At 45.1% G+C, this 25,857-nt stretch overlaps 1 protein-coding gene across 7 annotated transcripts in view; it reads left to right on the top strand.

Annotated features, from left to right (window-relative positions):
* Positions 1–24,002, top strand: part of IL1RAP (interleukin 1 receptor accessory protein) — a 40,862-nt gene extending 16,860 nt beyond the window's left edge. For 4 of the 7 annotated variants that reach the window (XM_090147396.1, XM_090147393.1, XM_090147394.1 and 1 more), the window contains 9 exons: positions 5,409–5,694; positions 6,437–6,629; positions 8,375–8,540; positions 9,478–9,549; positions 10,650–10,773; positions 11,838–11,986; positions 14,168–14,317; positions 14,743–14,886; positions 22,903–24,000. In XM_090147396.1, the coding sequence (XP_090003522.1) occupies positions 5,409–5,694; positions 6,437–6,629; positions 8,375–8,540; positions 9,478–9,549; positions 10,650–10,773; positions 11,838–11,986; positions 14,168–14,317; positions 14,743–14,886; positions 22,903–23,588 (1,970 nt within the window). In that variant the 3' untranslated portion in view covers positions 23,589–24,000. Of the gene's footprint in view, positions 1–5,408; positions 5,695–6,436; positions 6,630–8,374; positions 8,541–9,477; positions 9,550–10,649; positions 10,774–11,837; positions 11,987–14,167; positions 14,318–14,742; positions 14,887–16,624; positions 20,372–22,902 lie in introns of those variants that run through there. The other 3 variants (XM_090147398.1, XM_090147399.1, XM_090147397.1) reach the window with 3 other exon arrangements.
* Positions 24,003–25,857: the final 1,855 nt, after the last annotated feature.

Raw genomic sequence — 25,857 nt, 5'->3', positions numbered from 1 at the left:
CATGGCAGAGCTAGGAGCTGGGCCTGGACCTGAAGTCCCAGGCATATGGAAGAGCCCCTACCAGCTCGGATCCAGCTTTGTCATGGCACTAAACAGGCAGACACCTCTTTGTGCTGCTTTTCCTATGGATACCTTTGCAACAGGCTGTCCTGTTTCCCCTCTCTCTTCCACTGCTTTATGCAGCAATTTCCTGAATGAAGCGAGATGGAAAGTAGCTATTTGCTTCTCTTCTCCTTCAGGCTTTGAAGCAGTTCATACCCCTACCTTCATTGTTTTGATCTTGTGGGTTTCCTGCAGGAAAACATGTCAAGCTTGCTAGAGAAAGCCAAATGCTTTGGTTTTTTTGTGCTCAGTTGCTGGAGGTAACCAAAATGCTCTGCCACATTCAGTAAGCATAGCTTTAATCACAGGTAGAGCAGGCATAGAGCTGCTGTGCAGGAGATTTAAGACAAACAACAGCCACTCCTCTGCGTTACAGACTGTGCGTGGCTGGGTCAGGATGCTCCAAGTCAGGAGCAGTGGGCTCTATTACAGGTTGATCACTTCTCTTTGAGCTAGGCTTTCAGAATCTAAAGTGAAATGTGCTGTATAAGTGCTTTTGGACAAGTTGAATCTTATATTCCAAGGAGTCCTTTTTTTTTTCTTTTTCCTTTCTCCTTTCTTGTCTGTTCTGTCTATTGAAATGATAACCATTCAGGGAAAGATGCTGCTCCATCCGCAGCACCCTCTGGAGATGCTTCCATGAGGGCACCACAGCAGTGCCAGATGAGCACTGGGAGATGTGGTTAATGTGAGCCCTTTCGATTCCCACTGATCTCAGTGTGTTTGGATCTGCTCAGGGAGATGCTGTCATTTGCTCTGCTCTGCGCCACCCTCCCTCCGCTAAGTTTCACCATCAGGTGGGGTATGAGCCAAGTGGGAATCACTTTCCTGCTATGCCACTGAGTTTCTCAGCTGCGGAACTAACCTCTATAGCAGAGAGTGCCGCTGTGCGATGCTCTTGTGCAGGATGCGTGCGTGAAAGCAGAACTGCAGACCCAGTGGAAATGTGGGTGCTCCTGGCACGGGTGTGCATAGAAAGAACTCCCACGCGTGACAGCTGGCCACAGCTGGCACCTCCAGTGCTCTAGAGCAGCTCCTCCATTCAGCCTGACTTCCTCTGCTTCCCACTCACTGCAAACTGCTGTGCGCCTGAAAGAGGGTGGGGGAGGCTTTTTTTTTTTTTTTTTTTAAGGTGGTAATGATTAATTCTCACTTAATTGCTTTCCTGGACCAGCTTTCTGCCTCATTGATGCTGATGCTTGTGTCAAGCTAACCACTGGTTTGGCTGCCCTCCGCGCACAGGGGTGAGCTTGGATCAGCTTTGCCTAAAGATAGTACTGCAGAAGAAGGCAGAAAGCTGTGGGGTGCTTCAGCCCCATCCTTTACTCCTGTGAGGGGAAGAGCATCTCCCAAGTGGCAGCCCTGCTCTGCACACGGGGCTGGCTCCCTCCCGCAGATTAGAGACTGATTTGGCAAGTGGCAGGGTAATTAGTGTGGGCATGATGGATGCCCTGTCATCAGAGTGGCTCTTTACAACTTCTGTGAAGAAATAACTAGTGGAAGTCTTTTGTTTATAGCCCCAGGGAAGGGGAAGGGAGAGATGGGGTGGAGGTGGTGTGAAGCTGGTAAAGTTCATTGCTGGAGAATTTTCCTTTAAATGGAGGTGCTGTGAGTATACTTGAAATGACTGCGTAGAACTGTTGATCAGGAAAGAGGAATAGCACTTCTTGGTGTGGCTTTACTCTCCTTTTATTATTTTTTTTTATCTTTTTATCCACAGTTTGTGTCTCCTTGGAAATCTAAATAACTGCACTGATTGTATTTGTGTTGAGCACTTCTAATAGGTGTTGCAGATGCATCTCAGAAGGGAGCATTTCAGATGGGTGTATTAGTTTCGTTCCCAAGCAGTGAATGGCTGCAGTAAATTAAGGGTTGGAAAGGTTTCCAAAAGTGTGCTCGCTTCTGTGCAGCCGAGCAGCATCATTAGTTTTCTTCTCCTTTCATTTTCTGCTTTGCATCTGGAGAAGCTGCTTTCTTTGGCTTCTGAAGAGGAGTCTGTTTTGGGATGCCTGACGTTCAAGCAGCAGATTCAGAAATGGGACAGCTCAGAGTTTCTCTAACAGGGGAAGCTGCTGTACAGCAGTAGATGCATCCCCATGAGCATGAGCTGAAACACACAACCCGAGCAAGGAAGACATTTGGAGCTAACTTCTCATTCACCTACAAGTGCACTCATCATTTTGCTGGGTTTCCACTTGTCAAGTGAAGCCCTGAAGTCAGCGTGAGTGCTGCTCCCACTTGATTTAATCAGGAGCTGTTCTTAACCCCAGCAGTTTAGTATAGTGTAGGAAATGCTTCAAGAGAGAAGAAACTCGCTTCCTAGACCTAGCTAGTAAGGATAAGTGTGAATGGGTGCAAACTGGCACAGCAGCGTTCAAGTTTAGGCTGCTTCCAATAACTAGAGCTGAGTTCTTGTGTATTTTTTGCGTGTTCTTTTCATGATGCCCTCTTAAATACCATTACTGGATCTATCAGCGTATGTATGTATATGTATCAGTGTATGAATGTATGTTTATCAGTAAGAGCTGAGGTTCAGTTTGATGTCCTGACATTTTGAGCTGCCTCCAGTGTAGACTGACCTCCAAGCATCTACATGCTGCATAAGCAGCAAACAGTTCTGAATCTCCATTGTGGGTTAAACAGTGGAAAGGGTGCGAAACATTACGGTGTCCCAAAATGGAAATACCAGTACTACTGACAGCATGACGCAGGGAGGAGGGGGGTTGTGTGGAGCACCACAACTTGTAGCCTTGGTCTGCATGTGAAGGAGGTCTTGCTCAGCCTGTGCTGTTTGATATTGCTGTGGTGAGCAGTGAGTGATGGCACCGCTCAATGAGTGAGGGCAGTGCTGCAGGGCACACCTAAACAAGACCTGCATGGTGTGATGGCATCCCTGAGGTCACTTGAACTGGCCAAAAATCCCTTTGTACTGCTCTTACAGTAAAGGACAACAGCCTTTTTCCCCATCGACTAAAAAAACAAGGCCCATACGATGATGTATTTTTTTCTTCCCCTGCGCATTACTCAGAAGCAATGTATTTTATTTTCATTTACTCATTCAGTTAGAACGGGTAAGTAGCTTTACAATGCTGATTTATGAACTCTTGCAAAACATAAGAGCTGGTCACGATTGCAAAACTCATTGATCTTTACTCCATGAATTTCAGTACTGTAATTTTTTATACAGTTTCCTTCCTCTCCAGCCTTGCCATTTGAAGTAATGAGGACAATTTTCCTTTTTGCAGCCCATGAGGACACTGCAAAGTCAGGTGCAGGAAAGAGAACCCCGTGACCTGATCTACAGCCCCAGGTCTGCAGGGAGACCTCATTCCTTTTGAAGGGAGAGGCTTTTTGTATGAAAACAAATGTGAATGGTAATGAAAGCTTTGTCATGCAATTAGCAGATGGTCAGTGGCAGGCTCATTTGTCTTGTTTACTGCTCCATGGAAACTTGACCTAATCCAGTAGCTTAACCGGATACTGGTTCAAGTTGGTTTCCAGGTTGTTTTCTACTGTGGTGGAGATGGGTGGCCATGCATGGTGTTAGGCTTCCAGTGCTCATTTTGGTTCCTCAAAATGAGCCTTGCCTCTGGCTGCAATAGCTGCGATCCTCCTGATGTTTAGTTTTGAAAGAAGTAGCTGTGTTTGAGGTGATGGTTATGGCACTCCCCAGTGCTTTGGGTTTTGGTTTCCTAGTACCTGGGCTCTCGTTAGTCTCACCACCTCCTCCCAGCCCGTTTTGCTTTTTGTCCAGATACCTCAGGAGAAGCAGTGCAGTTTGCATTTACATGATGTATGAAACAGCCAGAAAACATTTCTATTCTTACTGGCCCAGATTTTGCCTCCCCATGACTAACCATCACTGAGCCACGAGTTAGTGGAGCTGCCTTAAAGCGCTGTGGGGCTGTCTTCTCAAAGGTTCCTCTCTTTGCTTTTTTTTTTTTTTAATTAAGTATGAATTTGGGGCCAAGCTACATCCCACTGTCTATTTAAGGAAGATAAAATGCCAGAAATCCTGCTTTGGGCCTGTGAAGTCAGTTCAGAAGAATTGGGCTCAAAGAGCATATTGTATTCTGTTTTTTCCTCTCTGTCCAAGTTCCTCTAATATCTGTGAACTAGAGAAGCTTTGCAGTGCTGACTCTGAGGTGGCTGCTGCGTGCTGCAATGCCTCTCCTGGGGCAGCTGCAGGCAGCACCCCTTTCTGTTGGACTCATTTAGGATTCTGAGATGTCAGGTTGCCCTCACTAATGCTTCCTGGTTGCTGCAGGGGGTGCAAGGGCAGCATGCTGTGCATCCTCTGCCCTGGCAGCATGGACAGTGCAGGCTGCTCTCAGGTTAGCTGGCACCTTGTTTTGCTTGCTCGTTGTCTCTTTGTGACAGGGCATCCTTCTGGGTGGGAGGAATAGGGTGAAAAGGAGCTTGTGGAGGATGAATGGGTGGTGAGTGTGCTGTTTGTCCTGATCCTGTTCACTGGAAGCAAATATTTAAAAAAAAAAAAAAAAAACAAACCAAAACCAAAAACCTAAGAAAAAACATCACCTAAGAGCTGTTTTTTATTGCTGCTTAATTTCTGTCAGTCTGAGTCTACCTGGAGCTGAGCTGATCCTGTTGGATGGCAGTTGGGGAATGCACTGGGGGCTGTTTTGTGATCCCCAAGTGAACCTCCTGCTGTCTCCTCAATGCTGGCTCTCCTGCCCCCTCAGCCTCCCTTCCCAGACTTTGCTATAGTCACTACGTGTCACTTGGTAGTGTTTGTACTCAGCGTAACATGCAAAGGGGTTGCACAAATCCACAACAGAAAAGACAGTCCTCGTTCCTAGCTGCCCTGGTCCAGCTTTCTCTTTCAGGGTGACGGTCCCTATCTCTACGGACAGGATTAATGTCTGCAATGTTCAGTTTTCTCTAGTTCAGGCACCTCTGTTCAAACAGACACCTCTGGGATTGTTCTCACCCACAGCTTATCTTCCCATTGCAGTAATGCTTAAGGTTGAGCTTTCCTGGAGCTCTCGGGGAAGCCTGGACACAACAGTATCCTGCCATATCTACCTGCCATCAGGACAATACATCATGAGAATTAGGAAACTATAGGAAATGTATAAAGGAAGGTGGATGTTTACAGCTTCTCAAGAGCTGAACAGAATATTCTTGATGTGCTTTGTAAAAGCCAAGTTTGCTTTCACTTAAAACACTGGAAATTTTTCCTCTCATTTTGGTGGAGGCAGGACCAAGGATGTAGGGAGTGGGTGCAGAACTGTTTTTCTCCTGTAGCTTTGCAAGCTAAGGCACTTTGTTCTTTGTGGTTGTAGAACGTTGTGATGACTGGGGTGTGGACACCATGAAACAGATCCAGATTTACGATGGGGAGCCCGCCAAGATCAAATGCCCACTTTTCGAGACCTTCTTGAAGTACAACTACAGCACAGCCCATTCTGCTGGCTTAACCCTGATCTGGTACAGGATTGGGCAGGACCGAGATCTGGAGGAGCCTATTAATTTTCGTCTCCCAGATAACCGCATCAGTAAGGAGAAGGACACCCTTTGGTTCTGGCCTGCTCTCCTCAACGACACTGGGAATTACACATGCATGCTCAGGTGGGTTGTGTGGCACAGCTTCTGTAATTGCAGGACTTTCGTGGAAGCACGAGGGCCGTGCTGTTAGCGGTGGATCTTTCTGTAGAGAGAAGAGCGTTGACATAAGCATTAATGGGAAAAGAATGTTACGATTATAAGGCCACTCAGCACTGAGCCAATTTACATTGTAATAATGCTTGGAGCCTTGCAAGCATTAATGAACACGCCTTTTCTCACTAACTACAAGTGTCCGTAAAGTATTACTGCTGAGCCCATGGCAAAATCCATAGGCACTCACCATTAAGAAGTGATCTGTATGTCTAGAGTAAAAATAGCTTCAGATGCAAGGGTGATGTTTTGACTGCATGATAATTTGGCAAAGATTCATGAGATCCAGACTTCTAGGAAATTAGAAGTGTCTCTAAGTGTGGTACAAAATGAACATAGCAGCTGCTTTGCACTGAGCGCGGGAGCTCTTTCCAATCTTCCTTGTGTTGTCTCATGTTCATTGTGTCTTTGACACTATTATCTGCTTTACCAGCAGTAGAGTGTATGTTGCTTATTAGTCATGTTTACGGGCTTTTCTGAGGTGTTATGGCCATCTCTGGTGCTTCCTTTCACATATGTACGTGAGTCAACTAAGGCAGTATATGCTTCATCAAAATGATGATGCTCATTATTGCAGATGTGATCTTTATTTCATTACCCTGCTATAGGAGGAAGCTAGTCTTGTCTAATCAGCCCTCTCCTCCTCTGTCCTTAGAAACACAACTTACTGCAGCAAAGTTGCCTTTCCTTTGGAGGTTGTTCCTAAAGACCAAGGCTCTTGTGTGAGCCATTCAATAAAACCTGTTGAGCAGATGTTTTACCTGGAGTATGCTAATGAAAAGATCATATGTCCAGACATTGATGGGTTTTACCCTGCTAGTGTAACACCAACTGTCAAGTGGTACCAGGTGAGAAGCACTTTAGTCATTATTTGGGCAGAGGGGGGATTTGGTGTTTGGTATCTGAAAAAGCAATGTGTGAGGTGAGAACCATGGAGCTTATTTTAGAGTCTGTCCAGTGATTAAACTGTTAAAGTTAGTAAAGCTACAGTTAGAGCTTTGTTTCCATTGAGTTCAAGAGTAAAACTGTCTTTGGATACGAGAACAAACACTGATATTATATATGTATATGTGTGTATATATATGTCTATTTTGATTTGTGTGTATAAGTGGAGAAGACTCAAGGAATTGGGAACCTTCAGTTCAGCTGGTAGTATGCCTGATCTACATGGCAAGCAAATTGCTGTTCCTGTAAATAAAATCATTACTTAGTTCCCTTTTTACTACTATTTAAGATAAAACCATTTTGTAAGCTAAGGAGAAAAACCTCCCCTCCCAAATCTCATGAGGTCAGGGAATGGAGTTGTAGAGTGAGGCTCTTCAAGGACCACAGATGCTATTTGCCACAAATTGGCAAACCTCTTTTCTGAAGATGGAGACATCCCTATTCCATTCCGCTCTGATAGTCAGGCTGTTTCCAGCCATCCTCAGGCTCGTGCCTACACAACTACTGCTAAATTGTATTAAATTTTTACTTCAGTATTTTTCTTTAGATGGATGCCTTTAGTCAAGAGAGAATAAAGAATTCTCAGGGGATGCACAGCCAGGGGGCTGTGGTACTGAATTCTCTAACAGCTTGTAAAGCACTTCCAAATTTCAAGGTAGAAGGTACTATATGAGTGAATTTAATAGTAAAGAAAGTTGGCAACGAATATCTGCTGTTTAAAAGAAAAAATTTAAAAATTTAAAGAATATCCAACTCTGAAATCCTTCTGGAAAAGCTTGCTTTTGTAGCCAAGAGGAACAGTTTCGTTCTGATAGTTGAAATGTCTTACTTGTACTGCTCATTGAAATTCACATTTCAACAATCAATTAGGAGGATGAAGCACAGAGCCCCATGGAAATCATTTTTCAAGCAGCAATTCATCCCATGCCTAATAAAAAACATTAAAAATGGTATATGACCCCTGTCTTAAATTGCCCCATTAGGATCTATCTCACTGGGAAATGCACCATTCAGAAATAATCTCTTAAAAAATGTGCATATCTTTGGGTTTTATGATAATGAAGATATCATCTGCTTAACTGCTTCCTAAAAGGGGATCTCTAGCTTGGTACTTGGCTGAGGTTTCCTGCCTCACCTGGCAGAGAGAGAAGAGTTACTAAGGTTTTTGTACTATAGATTCTCGTTTGTCATTTGCCAATTCTGGGGCCTCATTGACAACTGATGTCAGTCAAGGTAGCATGATTAGTCCTGAAAGCGTTAGAGATGCTGACATCAACTGGGGGTCATGTCCTTTATTCTTGGTATCCGTTTGTGAATACATCATCATTTTTCTCCTTGTCTGTTTTTACTTTACTTTGCAGAGGTGTTCACCTTGATTGCAAATGCACTTCTAGATCAGAGCTATATATGTCTTTGAAATTGTCTGTATAAAGCTATTAGGATCATCTACTTCATCACCTCTTTTTCGAGGTGAATGAACCAGTTTGTATAACAGTATTCTCAGGGTTCATGGCATTTAGGCCTGAGCTGCATCAGATACCCAAGTCTCGCATCATATTTATAGTTTCAACACAGTTATTTGCAGTGGGATTTAAACCAGTAACTTTTTGAGTCCCAAAACACAAGTGCTTTTTCTGCCTGACTCTAGTCCTGCAGGTTAGTGGATGGCTTCAATGAACGACATCCTCAAGGGTCCAAGCTTGTCATTGGTGTTGTCCGCAGTGCATATGAAGGGAATTACACCTGCATTGTGACATTCAAGGACCATGGAAGAACATATAATCTCACCAGAACCATAAAGATGAAGGTGGTAGGTAAGAATGACTTCAAAGAGTATAAGCTGCAGGTGGATAACAACAGAAGTGGTGAAAACTGCTCAAGTCTGTCATGGGATCTGTTTGTGGTTGTTCAGTCTGTGTTACCCAGCTGACTTGTTACTGCTGTATTTTGACTTGCTGGGGTCAGCCTTCTGTGACTGTCCAGGGCATGTTGCACTGGAAGCTCCACTCACCACCATGTCAAATACCCCCAAAGGAACACCAAGGGGAACCAGGCTTTGGCTGGTGAGATACAGCCCATGAGGTGGTCAGGGGTACCCTCTGCTGGCTCATGAGTGCATAACCCTGACACTCATTTTTGTCTCCAGAGCCCTTTGCTCATCATTATCTGTGGGATTGTCCAATCACAGCCTGCTTGTCCCAATCTTCCTGCAATCTCAAAGCCTTTGTGCTGAGCTAGAATCATTTTTCATGGATGGGATTTCAGCTATCCATGCCAGTGTATGGACAGGTCTGCATTTATGGACAAGATCTTGGCCTTCCTGCCAGTGGGTTGTAGATGGAGCTTAAAAACAAGTGAACAGTAGAGCAAGTTCTGAGTGCAAAGACAATGACAGCTTTAAGTGCAGGATTAAGTGCCTATGATGAGAATTGATGTTGGCACCTTATTTTTTTTAGGAGCAGAAATAAAAAGAATTTCTGGTATGGGTTGTACTTCATGGAAGATGCCGAATCTCTGAGAGGACATGGAGCTTTTCAGATGTGGGAGGCCCTGAACCTTTAATGTAGACATACCTAAACTTCAAAGGAGCCTCAAAATCTGCATCTGGCTCTGTTTGGGTGCTAGGACTAGATTTCCCTTTGCTTGAAATTCTGCGTTAGGATTGCATCACAAATTAGGTAGCATCATATGTACTGGGACAGGGGGGCATCATGAGTAAAGCAGCAGGGGCTTCTCTGTTCTCTCCCACAGGATCTCCAAACAAGGCCTTGCCACCACAGTTCACCTCCCCAAATGAAAAAGTTGTCTACGAACTGGAAGCAGGTAAATGGCAATACCTACAATCCCTAGGGGACAGGGATGCATGGCCAGCCAGGCAGAGACTTTTCTCTCCCTCTGCTTCCCTGGTGCTTCCCCTCACTGAGCAGAGCAGCTGCCACAAGCTGTCTGGCAGATGGTTAGGGGTGCTAGTTCTCCATGGCAGAATAGGAGGGCATAGATTTAAAGTTAATTTGTGCACACAGATTTTTTTTTATTATTTTTTTTTTTTAGTATTCAGGCATGGAGATAGAGGACTCCAGCAAACTGGAGCAGCTGCAGAAACAGATGAAATGAGAGCTCTTAGTTACTTAGAGCAATTCCTGTAGGACTTTCTGTCACTCCTGACCCTGGCTGTGGTTTGTTCCAACCCTCCCTCATTCAGTGCCTTTGTGGCTTCTGCCTTCTGGCCACTTCTTTGCTCATCTCCTCTCCCTCTGGTTACTTCCTAATTAATGACAGCTCTCCATTTGCTGGCCTTACAGTATTGTGTAGTGGGATATTACACCACTTCCTCTACTCCATCTGTTTAGACTGATAGCTCTTTGGAGCAGTTCCCTATGCTGAATGGATTGTGTCCCATTACACTGCTGTAATAAATGTCATGCCAATGCTGATGATTACCAGCGGTCTTCATACTAAAGCACTACTTCTGAGCTCAGAAGATCAGGCTTCTGCTACACTCTGTGAGACTTGTGGGCAGATCATAACAATATTCAGGCTTCCAAGCCTGATCTTGAGGGGAAGTGGAGTGCCTGAAGGATTGTTTCCACACCAAAATTCTTCTCCTTAAGGTCACTGTCCCCTGTGCAGTTGGAATGCTTAACACTGCCAAGATTTCCAAGAAGTGGTTGGCGTGGAGCAGCTCTATTTGAGTGTGTCACTTGGTGCAGTCAGGGAATTTCTGGAGTATTTAGGAAAGCAGAATATTTTTTTTCTGTTTATTTATGTCACAAGTCAACATGTCTAGGGTATTAAACAGACAACAAATGTTTGAAAGTGTGTTTTGCTTCTTAAAAGGAGGCAGAGTTTAGCCTGGCCATTGGAAAGCTCAATGTGGTGCTATTTGTACTTCGTAATACTTCACTGTGGCCATTTCTTCCCAGGAGATGATCTTGTTTTGCCCTGTGAAGTCTTTTTCACCTTTCTGAAGGACTCTCGGACTGAGGTGTGGTGGACCATAGATGGAAAGAACACAGATGACATCATGGATGCCAAAGTCACACAAAGGTAACACTTGGTTTGTCTAACTCTGACCTAAGTCCTGTGTAGGGATATGGGTGCAGGTGGCAGTATCATAGCCCAGCTGGAGTTGTCTGCAGCATATCTGTGGCTTTTCCACTCAGGAGGGAAGTCTTTATGGAAATGGTTCAAGGCAAGAAGATGTCAGATCTTTTGAAGTCTCCTAAAATCTCATTGCTCTTACGTTTCCTCCCCAGGTACTGGGGCCAAATATTAGTCTAATCTTTCTCTCGCAAGGAAGGGAGTGTGGATCTCCACCTTGTCCCTCGGTCAGGAAGCCATGTATCTGCACTGTGCTGCAGGGAGCTCCAGGGAGAAGTCGTTTAAACATGAACAGTACCTTGCTTTACAGAAAGGATTGTGGGAGCTTTGTCTCTCATTTCTCATCATCACCCATTCAGATCCTACTACCAGTATAAACAGCTGATGGTACTGTGAGATTTCAGAAACAGCCAGACACAGATTTGTTTAGAGGAATGCTGTGAAATAGCTTAAATGACAAAATGTTTCAGGAGACAGAGGCTGAAAACAAATGATAGTGTTATGCGTAGTATTGATTAGGAGGAATGCAGAGAGATTCAATTATGTGAAGAATCCAAATGAGGTTCAGAAACTTGTTTACTGGGTGCTGAATTAGATATAGAAGGCAGTTGCTACCTGATTGGTTTGCAAACCATTGTAGAAGATAGGCAAAAGGAAATACCTGCAAAATGAGAATAACAGTAAGTTCAGGCAGAGAGAGATTTCACAGGGTTGCACAGGGAAAGTGGAGTGGGGTTGGAATTCTGAGTTCATGGGATCTATTGCTTTGTAGACAAGAACCTTCTTTTTTTTAAAATAAAATGACACATCTGCAGTGGGGAAAAATGAGTGAGTGACTGCATGGCAGAGCTCAGAGGGCTGTGATCAGCTGGTGGTCTAGATGGAGGCCTGCAGATAGCAGTGTCCCTCAGGGATCAGTACTGGGTTCAGTCTTCTGCAGCTTACTCATCAATGACCTGGATGAAGGTCTAAGTATTCAAGTATGTAATGCTCTAACTTTCCTCTTGCAGCGAAATTCCTAGACGTTTTGAAGACAAAACTATCATAAGGACTCTAACAGTTGCAAAAGCCACACCAGAGGACTTGAAACGCAATTACACTTGCTATGCCAGAAATGCCAGAGGGGAAGTCCATAGCCAAGCCATAGTGCGCATGAAAGGTAAAGTACTTGCAGAGCATGGTTGTGAATTGAGATACACTCACACTGGGCTGTCCATCCTGCCTTGAGCCTTGCACTGCAAAACAGTAGGGGAACAATTATTTCATTCAGGCTTTTTTTCCCTCCCAACACACGCTACTCTTTAGGCATAGATGTATTATAGCTGCTTATATTACATTTGGTGGTAGAGATCAAAGTATGCATGTCTCATGTGCTTGTGCCATGGTCAACTGGCTGGTGAGTAAGAGAGGGTTAGAACCTTTCTCACACTATCCGTGTACTACAGCTGATGCATGTTCAAGGGGCTGGGTGGTTTGAAATGATTTCAGATTAGTTGTTTGTGTGAGGGTTGCTACCTGCTGGTATCCTACAAGAAGGGACACTGCACTCTGACATTACATCAGAAGTGAAGTGATCTGACCACGATGCTCTGTGATTTTACTCTTTGTTGTGATAATGCTCCAATCTAGATGCAACCACCTCAGTGTGGTAAATATGGACTGTTCAAGCCTTATTCAGAAAGCATTTTTTTCCTACATCTTTTTTCTTCAAAGGTATTTCTTCCTGTTTCACAGACCCACCTCAATAATAAGAACTTCAGTATAGATATATAAGGTTTCATGAGTAAGTGGATGTTCTGCTGCTTTATCAACCTCATGTAGAGTTTGTACAGCTTGCTCTAGATCAGATCCTCCCCTCCCTTCTCCCATATAAGGTCCTGGTCTGCCTTGTGGAGATCATGCTAGACACATTCTTCCTCCCATTTTTCCCTGTTGGGATGAGAAGGCTCACAGAGATCTATTCTAGAAGAGTTCTTTCTCTTCTTTCTTAGTCCCTGTCCTCTTTCATTTTTAGTACCATTCATTTGAAATGAACCTTTTCTGGATCACTAGGAAGGAACAATAGATCAAACAGAACTGAAGGACTGAAGCCATCTGCTAGTGCATTTGCCCTACATAATTCTTCTGGGATGATAATGATTGTATATGTAGCAGCCTTCAAATTCTTTCCCCAAACAGCAGTGCCTAAATGCTGTATCTAGTGGACTGGTCTGCTCTATCCTCTTCTCTTCCTCCCACGTTTGCTCCTGCAGCAGTTGAGTGGGTTTGCTCTGAGCAGATTTGGTTACTCACAACCCCTCCTTTCTGCTCTGTTCCACAGAAACTTGCAAGATTCGGCCTCAAGCACTGCTGGCAGAACAACCTTGAACTAAGCTCACTGCAGACCATTCCACTGGGCATAGGAACACCAGGCATCCTAGAACCTAACCCCTTTCCACTTACCTTTCAGTTTTTAGCAAGTAGCTGCATACGTTGGCTGCAGCTATTTCATTACATTAGGTTATATAAGTTTCCTGACTTTTTTTTTTTTTTTTTCTGGATGCTTTCCCTTCTTTTCCTTGTACTTCTGCTATTCACCTAATGAAATCTGTTAAATTCCTTTCATTTTCTCTTTCGTAATTAAGTTTTTAATAAAATTTAATAGATCTTGAAATTTGGTGATGCTTCCATTCACTACTCATATCATGCAGTTTGCCAGCATGCATGTGAGCTGCCATGAGTTGCTATTTAAAAAAGAAAAAAGTTGTCCAGAACTACAGCTTTTTCTACCCATAACACAAAGAAGCAGCAGCATCATGACAGATACCGTATGAATTGGAAGGGACCCTGTGATCTTGGTTTGTTGCCCACAGGGTTGTCTTTGTTTGCAAATGCTTCAGCTTTTCTAATATGAACTGATTCTTTCTTTGTGATAGGAAACGGTCAGGTCAAGGCTAGTTATATCCTTACTGTCATTCTGGGATGTGACATGAGAACTGTGGGTGTGTGATGGGGAGGGAAAGCAGTGGCCATTGCCTTTATGTTGTTGCAGGTGAGCTTTGTCTGACTCTTCTAGAAGTATGTGTTGCCCAAAGAGGTTGCATATCCTCATGAGAGGATCACGTTCATATACTGGCTTTGGGCTATGCAAGTGATTTCCATCTATGGGTCTGCTGTCACATGTCTTGCTAGACAAGCTTTGGTTTGGCCACTTTTGTCTGAAGGGCCAGCTTGGCTCTTGGCTTTTATTTCCCAGTGTTTCTCTGCATCATTTGACTACATGTAACTCATGCTTGATCCTGCTTAGCTGAAGGTGCAGCCTGTTTGGTAAACCTGGCCTCTTGTTCTTTTTTGCATCCAGTTGCAGCACCGAAGTACACTGTGGAGCTGGCCTGTGGACTGGGAGCAACCATCCTGCTCGTTGTGGTGCTGATTGTCATCTATCATGTTTATTGGCTTGAAATGGTCCTCTTCTATAGAGCTCATTTTGGAACAGATGAAACCATTCTAGGTAAGGAGTTAAAGGGCTTATTTTATAATTAAATGCCTGGCTTCTCTGATTCTATGCAGGGATTCTCAAATTAGGAGTGATTTGCTTTAAAATGTGGGAAGGCATCCAGAAGGATGAGGTAATTAAGCATCCTTCTTCCTCAGTATGACCACATCTTCCCTGTGTTACTGGGAATTTCTCTTTGTGGTGATGTTGCTGCAGTCTTTTGTCTTCAGCAGCCCAGTGTTGTCTGGGTACTTTCACATTCAGCCTGGGCTATCAGGCAGCACTGCTGCTTTAGAGCTATGAATACTGATGTCTTGACCCGGGCTCAAATTGAGCCCTTATATTTACTTTCCCCTTAAGAAAATCAAAGACTCAGCATGCGCAGTATCACAAATGTCTCTTCTGCTGTTTGTATTTCTCTGCACTCCCTCAATGCTCAGATGGGAAGGAGTATGATGTGTATGTGTCCTATGCACGCAACGCGGAGGAGGAAGAATTTGTGTTGCTGACGCTGCGAGGAGTCCTGGAAAATGAGTTTGGGTACAAGCTGTGTATCTTCGACAGAGACAGCCTCCCTGGGGGAAGTGAGTACTTCACAGGGGGCTGTGCTCCATGTGCATCCTCTCTTCTTTATTGGTTCTTTGAGGTACTGATCATAAACTCATAGAATGAGTGGCTTGGGTTGGAAGGGACCTTAAAGATCAAGTTCTACTGCAGGAGTAACTGATGAGAGTTGGTCATTCCAGACTAGCTTTTATCCTCCCCATCTCCAAGAACAATCTTTTGTTGGTATCTTCTAATGTTTTTGCTGCATGTGACAATGTCACAGATGTTCCAGGCTACCAGAAAATCCATGGACAAGTGGTGGCTGTGGTCATTTCACTTGCTTTTCCAAGAGTGATGTGTGGGAGTGGTTGTTTTTATCAGCACAGAGGAAACATCCACTGACATTCACACAACCTTTGATCTGCTTTAGGAAAAGGGGATGAAGTCAAGGCTTTAAAAAATAAATAGAGAGGTGTAATGCTGGACTGGGCTGCTAACTCACATAGAGCATTAGTGAATGCCTGGAAAAACCAGAAGTGCCTGCTTCAGGGAGGTGTGGAGTGTTCTGTACCAGCATCTCTGAGATGATAACATGCCCTCCCAGGAGGCCTGCTACTCATCTTCATTAATTAGAAAATGTGTCTAACATAGCATAAAGTCAGTTGTTATGGTTAAGAATATTTTGTTGCATGTAGGATGCAGAAAGTCACCCAGAATGGAAGTTTGTGAAACTGTCACTGACAGAGCACCTTCCATCTCTCAGCTGCCTAAGATTGCTCTGGGCCAGAAGCATACTCACCAACTTCATGTCACTCTTTCATCTGGAGAGTTTCATTTTCTTTCCAGCATAGCAATCCTGAGCTCCCTTGCCCTTCACCATCACCTGAAAGGTGCTCCTATCCCAGCTCACTGCCACTATTAGCCTCAATCCAGTGAGTTCTGAGGACCAGCCCAGCTGAGTTCTGTCTTGCTGGCTTATGGCTGCAGTTAGCAATACTGCTGGATCCCTCCCCATTGCTTCTGAGCTAGGATTTGACTGATCTTCTTGGGGAAGCACAGCAGACCAGGAAATAGCTTTTGGCAGCTGGTGCCATGCCTCTGGAGTGTACATCTGTGTTGCTGGGAGAGTTATGTTGTCCTTGGTGAAAGAACAGTGGGAGATTGATTATCCTATGACTTTGCTGACAGGAACTAATCAAATGTGCTTGACAGCTAAATGAAGTTGCCTGTCGGTGTTATTTTATTCTCCATTATGTTTTCTGACCACTCAGGAGCATTCTGTTGTCAATGTGGTGTGGGAGACCGTGCAGCGGAGAGAGCAAGCACTGGGATTTGTGCTTACAGGGGTTTTTCACATTAATTACAGAAAGGTGTAAGGACAATCTACATGCAGGTTTTAGAAAATCCAAGATGATCTACAGTTACCGTATTTGTCATTTTTGGATGCATCATTAAAAGTCCTCTGAATAGTTTTCGTGTCACTATCAGCAACACTGAGATCTGCTTTCATCAATGATAGCAACAGGAACAACTAGTGTAAAGTTGGTTGATATAACAGTATTTCCAAAGTAAATTAACCCACAAGAAACATAGAGTTCTTCTATGGAACCATGGGCTAGGAAGGTCTTGCAGAGCTTGGGAAGCACCAGTATGGTGTTTGGAAAGGTCATCTGAGGTATTTCATCGTCCCCTTCTAAAACTTATGTGGAATCACATGAGCAGCTTAGTAGCCTGTTCTCAGCCATCACTAACCACCCTGATGTTTCTTTCTCCCAGTTGTCACAGACGAAACCCTGAGCTTCATCCAGAAAAGCCAACGTCTGCTTGTTGTCCTGAGCCCCAACTACGTCATGCAGGGGACGCAGGCCCTGCTGGAGCTCAAGGCTGGGCTAGAGAATATGGCCTCCAAGGGCAACATCAAAGTTATTCTAGTGCAGTACAAAGTCATCAAGAAGAGCAAAGTGAAGGAGCTGAAGCAGGCCAAGGCGGCCTTGACTATCATTAAGTGGAAAGGAGAGAAATCGAAGTTCCCAAAGGGCAGGTTCTGGAAAGAGCTTCAGCTGGAACTGCCAGTAAAAAAAATTATCAGGAGTTCGAGCCTTGATCGGCAAGAGCCCTCATATGTCTCCCTAAGAAATGTTTGATGCCATCAGCAAAAAAACCCAAACAAACAAAACAGAAAAAAAAATCACAATCCAAAGCCCACCTACAAAACAGAAAAACCCATGAAAGATATAGAAGTTAGTCCAGGGACTGGGAAGGAGCTCAGGCTGGGTCTGTGTCCCAAGAGTTTCAGAGCACAGTCGTGCCTCCCTACAGCTTTTCTACTGTCCTGGCAGTAGAAAGACCAAAGATACGTACACTTCTTGCTGTGACTGCACACCCTTGTAATGAACCACGGAAGCCCTGGTCTCAGGGTCTATATCTGGGGTCTTCAGATGGGGTGCAGCCAGCACCTTGTCATAACGTGGCCTTTGTACATGCCAGTACTCCTTGATCCAGTTCCTATGGGACATTCCTTAGATTCCAAGACAGGGCTTCTTTCCTCTTCTCCATTCACTCCCTCCTGATTGTTGGTCCCTATAGCAGAGACTGGGGTTCAATTTGAATGGAATATAGAGCCTTTCATTTTGACTTGGGCAGCAATAAACCAGATGAGGTTTAACAAAAGAAAGTGTAGAATTTTGCACCTGGGAAGGAATAACTGTGAGTATCAGTACAGATTGGAAGATGACCTTCTGGAGAGAAGCTTTGGGGAGAAGGGCCTGGGAGTCCTGATGGATGACGGGTTGGTGTTAAGTCAGCAGTGTGCCCTGGGATCCTGGGGTGCATTAAAAGGAGCATGGCCAACAGGTCAAGGGAGGTGATCCTCCCCCTCTAGTCCGCCCTGGACAGGCTTCACCTGGAGTACTGTATCCAGTTCTGTGTACAAAAAAGACAAGGATCTCCTCGAGAGGGGCCAGCGGAGGGCCATAAAGGGCCTGAAGCATCTCTCCTATGGGGAAAGGCTGAGCAAAGTGGGTCTGTTCAGCCTTGAAAAAAGAAGGCTCAGAAGTGATCTTATTAATGTTTATAAGTATCTTAAGCATGGGAGTCAAAGAGACATGGCCAACCTCTTTTCAGCAGTATGTAGGGATAGGACAAAGGGAAACAGCCATAAACTTGAGCATAGGAAGTTTTGCACCAGTATGCAAGGGAACTTCTTCACAGTGAGGGTGATGGAGCACTGTACCAGACTGCCCAGGGAGGTTGTGGATTCTTCTTCTCTGGAGATATTCAAGACCTACCTGAATGCCTACCTGTGTAGCATGCTGTAGGGGACCTGCTTTGCAGGGGGGTTGGACTTGATGATCTCTGGAGATCCCCTCCATCCCCTACAATGCTGTGATCAGTGTCCCAGCCCTGTAATCCTGATTTCTGTGGAACTGCACATTTCTGCATTGGTGGGGGAAGCATAAACTCTTGAAGCTCCTCATCTTCTCTCTGCACATTTCTATAGAAGCAGTTGCAGATAGTTTAGCAATGTGGAATTGCTGTTACAGAAACAGTGTACTTATACATTTTTTTTAAACATGCTCTTCTAGGTGCTATTTGTATTGTAGCATTTCTACTAATAAGTGGTCTGTTTCTAGGACTCTCCAATCTTCTGAGCATCTTAAACATTACTGTCCTGAAGGATTTGTAATCTAGGGAATAGTTCTCACTAGCACAGGCCATGGAGCATCTCTGAGAGGTGCTTCTTTTGAAGAGTAAGCTCAGGGATTTCACAAGCACTGCAAGGAACCCCAGTATACTACTGAACCCACCTGCTGTCTCTGTGCTGCTGGCTGGGGAAAGCATTGTGCATGGTGCTGCTGAAGGCTTTGGGAGAACAGTGGTTATATGCTCAACTCTCCAGGGAATCCAGCAAAAGTACTTGAGCTCATTGAAAGCTCCATCCAGCTGGGTAAGACTTGGTGCTCTGCCTGGGTCTGAATAACATAGCTGTTTGTCATTTGGGGCTGAGGTTTAAACTGGCCTTGGTTTTACACAGCAGACTTCCACCCCTCTTGTTTCCAATTGCTGAACAGGTTCTGCAATTTTCGCACAAAATGGAAGTATGAAACCCACTGAGTACAAGCCCTTGCTTCAATAGGAGGCAAGAAGCGTAGGAAAATACCTTGTGTATTAACCCCCAGCACACAAGCCTTTCAGCACAGGAATGGGGGTGTCCCCTCCCTTGTAGGACAGACCAAAGCACAGCAGGACCCTGGCATTGATTGGTGCTGTTATTCACAATGTTTCATATAATACAACAAGCTCCAGGGGTGTCTGTTCTCCTGCAGCTCCCCTCACTTAATTGTGGTATTCAGTACTACACACACTAAGTGCATGCTTATTTTTTTGTAGATAATGGGTGCTCCTGAGTCACTTCTGACTCATGGCTTCTCTCCGTTGGTGTTCAATGGCTGAAGCATAGCTATTGATAATGGCATTAAAAAAGCACTATGAAGTGGTGTCTATGCACTATTCACTCAGCTGGCAGCGAGGTTTGAGGATATTCTGGGGATCAGCCCAGCCTTGAAGGTGTAGGTCTGAATCCTAAAGTCAGCAAAGGCCTTGCTTGTAGCCTTTTGTGCTTAATAGTGTTGCGGCAAGGCATTGGGCAGCCCCAGCCACCTGCATCATTGGGGCAAGTACTGTACCAACGTGGAACATGTAGCAATTCCTTTTTTCCCACCTCCCTTTTCATCCCTTACCCGCTCTTTCCCTCACTCCCAAGTTAGTTTTGCTTTAAGCACGTGAAGAATTGCAGTCAGCTTTGCTGAAGGTCATGGAGCTCATCATCTGCTCAGGACATGTAAAAGCTTTGCTGTTGCTGAACCTTCTATCCATGGCGCTTGGTGTAGAGGCAGAGCTGCTTCCCACAGTCCAGCAAGCCTCATTGGCAGGAGGTAGCAACCAAGGCCATGTTAAGCTTCGTGATCCCATTGTAACTGCATCATTTTGCCCAGCTTTCCATTTCTGTTAGAGATTTTGGCATCCCTGTGATCAGCTGCAAGATATTCAGGCAAATGGAAGGCCATGAGGCCAAAGCAAGACTGTGTTAGAGTCTAATTTGATTGTTAAAAATTTGACTTAAAAAAATACATCACCATGGGCCTCATGGGGATCTTCCAGGCCAGGGATGGCCCCAGTCCCTGCTGCAGTGTCGACCTGAGAACTGCTCTGGTACACCTACCATTTCATCCAGTACTCTATCTAATTTCCATGATGGCTTCTGTCACGTCTGTCCAGTTCACTTGATTCTTTTGTGTCTCTGTGTCTTAACCTAACATTTATCAACATGCAGCTCATACAGAATTCCTCATTGTTATTTCCTAGAGAAACAGCCTTGCACGAATTGGAAACAGTATTTCTTTCCTTATATTGTTTGATGTCACATAGCCGTTACAGAGTTTCTCTTTTCTGTATATTTTTGCCTTTGTGTTATTTGGCCTGTGAAGTGTCAGTATTATTTTATTTTACTTTTCAATAAAACATTTTCACCTTTGCATTTCAGTCCTTGTGCATTTGTCATGAGTATCATTTTCCTCCCCATTTCATCTACAAAAGGGTGTTAAAGAAAGATGTATGTAGTCTAAATATCAGGATTGTTTGGGGATGCTGTTTTAGAAGGGGGAATGGCAGTTTCATGATGTGCCTGTGCAGATCACATGTCACCCAGAAGTGAATACGCACACACAGCCTCTAACCCATAGAGGAATCACAGGATAGAAAAATGGGAAGGAAACACAGTCCTCTGAAAAGCTGAGCAGTGAGCTGGAGGTTTGGAAATGTGTCTGCCTCGTGCAGAGAAATCAGACTTAGGCTGCTTTGTCCATCATCTTCAGGTAGCTGGACTAGAAAAGTTTGTCTGTTTTTTTTTCCTTCTTTTTCTCATCTGAGCTACTTTCTTAACCTTTTCCTTTGACTGCGTGGTAGCAGGTAAGTTCAGAGAGAGCCCAAGACTTCGAGACCACTAGTGAAACAAATGGAACCACAGAATCTTTTGAGTTGGAAGGAACCCTTAAAGATCATCTAGTCCAACTTCCCTGAAGTGAACAAGGAAATACTTGTGATGGTCTCACATGTCTTCGTCAGCCAAGTCCAAAGGCATCCCATTCTCAGGAATAAAACACATCTTCAGGAATTTGAACATCTTGCCTGTGAAAAAAAATGAGTCTCAAAATGTTGCAAATGTAAAATGGATAAAAGAAAACCATCACTGTCAGCTCAGTGAAAACACTTTATTTCAGCAGTTTTGGAACCATTCACATTAGTTGAACCTGTTCTTTGTGTGCAGGCGGGTGGAACAGGTGACCTCCCAGGGGCTGCTTCTGCCTACGTTTCTCTGTGATTCTGTGATTCCACTTTCAAAAAGAAAGCCAGCAAAGGAGCTTTTTCTTTCAGAAGATGTTGAAGCTTGGCTGATTTCTAAATAGATCTCAGTTAGTTATAGAAAGGTTTGAATGAGGCTGGGACTCAGTCAATTAGGAGATTGGTGCAGATTCTTTATGCCTTTGAAATAGAGTGGTTAGAGCATTCTGCAGCTTTAAGTGACAATTCTGACAGAGCTGGCTTTATCATCTACTTCTGGTTTCAATGAATCAGTGTTTTCCTGTATATGGGGGGGGAGGGGGAAATCACCATAAAACTTTTGTACAAGTTCAATTCAAATTCCATTGTTAAAGAACAAAACAAAGTGCCCTACTTCCTCCATTAGGTTATTAAGGCTTAATTGTACAATCATTTTTCCTATCCTAAGTCCCCAGTTCCCAAATAATCTAGGGACAATGTGGTTTACAGCTAGTCGTGTCTTTGAAGAAGCATTTATTTTTATGGTCTTAAAATAAGGCGCATTCACGTGCAACACAGTGCACCTACTGTTGTGAGATAAGGAAACAGAGAGAGCCAAGGGCTCCAAGAATAACAGCATGGCCATCATGTGGAAGGAGTGGTATTGTTATTTATATGAACCTCAGCTGACAGAGGGAGCTGGACGCTGCTGCCATTCCTCTGCAGGGCAAAGACCTGGCCCCTCTGCAGGCTTGAAGCTGAGCTCTCCTCACTGCCACAACACTTCACATACGTTCACCAGGAGGCTTTTCTTGCTGCTTACCCAGTGCTCCTGTTCTGCTCAAACACTCTATGTCCTCAGGTACCCCACATTGCCAGCACCAGCATGCAGGAAGTGGATGGCCTTATAATTTTTTTTTTTTTTTAAGTTTCATGGTTCTGTTAATCAGCTGGAGTTAATTGCTAAGTGCCACAGCCCTATTAATTCCCATCCTTTCTGCTGCTCACCCATTAGCCATGACACCTTCAATATGCTTACCGCATCCCAAACCATAGATTGAACTTCAAGGACATCCTTCAGGTTTGCTGTTTTTCAGTGCTTGTAATGAAAGAGATGCTGCCCTTGTCTGGCGCTGTTCCAACCAAGCATCTTGCTGAGCTGTACAAGCTCCAATCAACCCCAAGAAAACCTTTGAAGGACAGTATTTTCATCCCCCCACATTGCAGAGAGGGGATGTGATGGGGATGTTTAAGGCTGATGTTTTCTGCTTTCTAAGTTTGGAGGCTTCCATTTCGGGATGAGCAGCGTGAGAGGGAGGGAGGCAGGCCTTAGGCTTGGTGGCATGGTGGGGCAATTGGTTCCCCTTGGTGCAAGGGGCTGCTTGAGCTGCAGACAGGTGACCCCAACCAAGACTTTTGTTTTACAAAACTCCCCTGGGCAGCAGTGATGCCATGCAGTGCTGAATCAGAGTATGGTACCAGCTTGTCCTGTTGTTCTGGCCACTCATTTACCACTTCAGCCTTCTCAACAGCCAAATGCAAAGCAAAAATGCTGATGTTGCTCCTGCAGCTGTCAGGAGCGTAGGTCACTAAGTAGAAATTGACTGGACTTGTGCCAGGCCTTTGGTGGGGAGGGGGAGATCTATGTAGGTTTGCCATCAAACAGCTTCCTCTGGCTTTTCTCTCCCTGCACCCCGACCCTTGTGCACCCCAACTCCTCTCCCTTACGCTCTTAGATACCACCGAAGCGGTGTTTGACTTCATCCAGAGGAGCCGCAGGATGATCGTGGTGCTGAGCCCTGATTACCTGACGGAGAAGAGCATCAGCCTGCTGGAGTTCAAGCTGGGCATCATGTGCCAGAACACCATCGCCACCAAGCTCATCGTGGTGGAGTACAGACCGCTGCAGTGCACCCACCCCAGCATCCTCCAGCTGAAGGAGTCCGTCTCCTTCGTCACCTGGAAGGGAGAGAAGTCCAAGCGCTCGGGCTCGCACTTCTGGAAGGCCTTGCGGCTTGCGCTGCCACTGCGCAGCCTGAGCGCTGGCTCTGGCTGGAACGAGAGCTGCTCCTCCCAGTCTGACATCAGCCCTGATCCCGTCCAGAGAAGAAAGAGCCGGTTGAAAGGTCGGCCTGAGCCGCAGGGAGCCCTCACACCCCCAGCCTCCACATTGAAGGCCAAGCACCGGTCCTCACGCTTCTTGATCTGCCAGTGCTGCGGGACCTACTGCCATGGCGGCAGCAGACTGAAGCGCAAGCGGCGGGCGGTGGCTGAGCCCAGGTGGGAGACCCACCTCTGCAAGGCTGAAGGGAGGGGGGGGCCAGGCAGGAGCCGCCCCGAGCCTCCGCCTGCACAGGGCCCAGCTCTCGCCCTCTGCCATTACAGTGATCTATCAAACAACAATGACTTCTACGTCCTCTAGCTGAGAGACGGAGCTTGGTGGCACTACAGGTGCTTGGTCCATGGAAGACATTCACTGGAGTCTCTGGTGTGACATTTATGCAGTATCAGAGGCAGACTCGGTGTCTTTCTACATTGCCTCGCTCGCTGTCAGGCACAAAGGACTACAGAAACATCCCAGCTGTCTCACTGCTGCTGATCTGAGCCACAGACCTGCAATGGCACGCAGAGCAGCAGTCTCCTTAATTACATCACAAAGTGGAGCTGAACATGCCTGAGCATCTCCTCAGCGTTTCTTGTGGGAGGGCAGGTCCTGCTGGCAGGGTGGGATGGATGCAGGGATGCAGGAAGGGAGGCAGAAGCGGTGCATATGGGGGGAACACCCAGGGAAGGAGGAGGCTGCAGGGTTTTGCAAACAACACTTTGCTAATGAGCTCAGTGAGAGCCCAGCGTGCAGGAGTGCACTCTGCAGCACGGTGCTTTATCCACTGTGGTTTAAAAGAACTTGGTCAAACCTTTTAAATCCCTTCTCTCTGAATAAAAGTGAGTTCTTTAACTTGCTGTTGTTACCTGTGGTATCAGGAAATGGTAAGTGATGGAGCCTTGCTCACCAGCCAGTGCCTGTGAAGTGATTTGCCCACTCTGATGGAGGACACCCTGGTCCCAGAACACCCAGTCTCTTTCTGGGCTCGGTCCCCTCCTGGCTTCTCCAGTGATGAATTTGTTCTGCAGCTGTATGTCTGGTTCTGGTCAATCCGAATGTTCTCTCTTGTGTTTCCAAGTACATTTCTATATTTTTCCTGCCTTGGAAATATGAGCGGAACCCTCAGGGTACACAGAGTGCGTGGCTGCCAGAACAGACCCTGATTTGATGTCCTCAGATGCAACCCTGATAAAATTGCTTGAGCAATTCACTAGGAGCCACGTTTCACCCATGTTGATACTGCTGAAGTCATTATGATTTGTATACCATTTTCCTTCTCTCACCAGCACCTCTTTCCCAGCAGTGCCCCATCTTTTTTTCAACCCTTTCTTTCAGATATCAAGCAAAGCTGATGGCTTTCCTGTTACAAGGCACTGTAAGCTGACTCTTACCAGCCCTGTTGCAGCAGACCAAGGAAATGTAAACCAAAGCACTGGTGCTGAGTAGACCTAAGTAAAATAAAGGCAAAAATACCCTACCAGATCATGCGAGATAGAATATTAGACTCTAAAGAACTCTCCAGGCACAGGTTCCTTGGTAATCTCAAGCAGATGCATTTTAAATGGCTCAGATGTTTTGTCTGTATGTGGCCATTCTGAATGATGAAATAGGATGGGGATGAATGAGATGTTTGGAAAGCGAGCTGGTAAACTGCAAAACACTTTTTGAGAAGTTATCAAAATAATATTCATTGGTTAAATGGTTCCAGTTGCCCTGAACTAGGCTGTCAGTGAGTCTAGCAGAGCTGAAAACAGGAGTGACAGGATTCAAATAGCTTGCAATCAATCAACCTCCAGAGCTATCTTTGCTATTTGTTGACATATAAACAGCCTTTATTTACCACTGCTGCTCCAAAAGTAAGGCCACCTTTTTTTGTGATATTGTTGGATGATGTCAGAAGCAGATATCGGTGGTATGGCAGTGGAGATTGATCCTTCCCAACAATACTCTATTACATTTTGTTGCCATGTGACAGATGACAACAGAAGAACAGTCTGACAAAGTGGAATCTGACATGGAAGTGTGTATGAAGCAAAGGTGTGTCACTGATTTCCTCCATGCAGAAAAAATTGCACTTATTGACATTCATTGACAATTGCTGAATGGTGGATGTTGGCACTGTGAGGCGACAGGTAAGGACATTGCTGCTCTTGCTGCTTCAGCAGGGCTAGTGCAATTTTACTGCTCTTTCTACTAGCCATCAACTGTCCCAAGGTGTTGGTTGCTCTCAGAACAAATGCTGATAGAACACTGGATTCCAGTGTGTGCAGAGCTACAAGCCTTTGCCTCTGAGGCCAAGCTCACAGAGCCTGAAGCTGTGCTGGATGGTTTGTCTCTGCAAGGACAAAGGCATGAAACACTGGAATCCACTTCAGTTGTGTTTGTCTCTCTTGCTAAGCGTATTGCTTAGAAATACCCCGAAGCACCTGAACAAAGTCCTGTTTAGGACCAGAGTAGACTTCTTTTCTCATGGTTTGACTTCTGCTCTGTGAAAATCAGATACATCTGTTCATATCTCATCTGAGAGTGGCTGGTGCAGATGGACCATAGTCACTGCTCTCCTCTTTGATATACATGCATTAGTCAA

Source organism: Phasianus colchicus, chromosome 10 (genome assembly GCF_987193195.1).
Source record: "Phasianus colchicus chromosome 10, bPhaCol1.hap1.1, whole genome shotgun sequence".
NCBI lineage: Eukaryota > Metazoa > Chordata > Aves > Galliformes > Phasianidae > Phasianus > Phasianus colchicus.
Note: the sequence above shows the minus strand (reverse complement) of the source record. Positions and strands in the feature narration are given on the sequence as shown.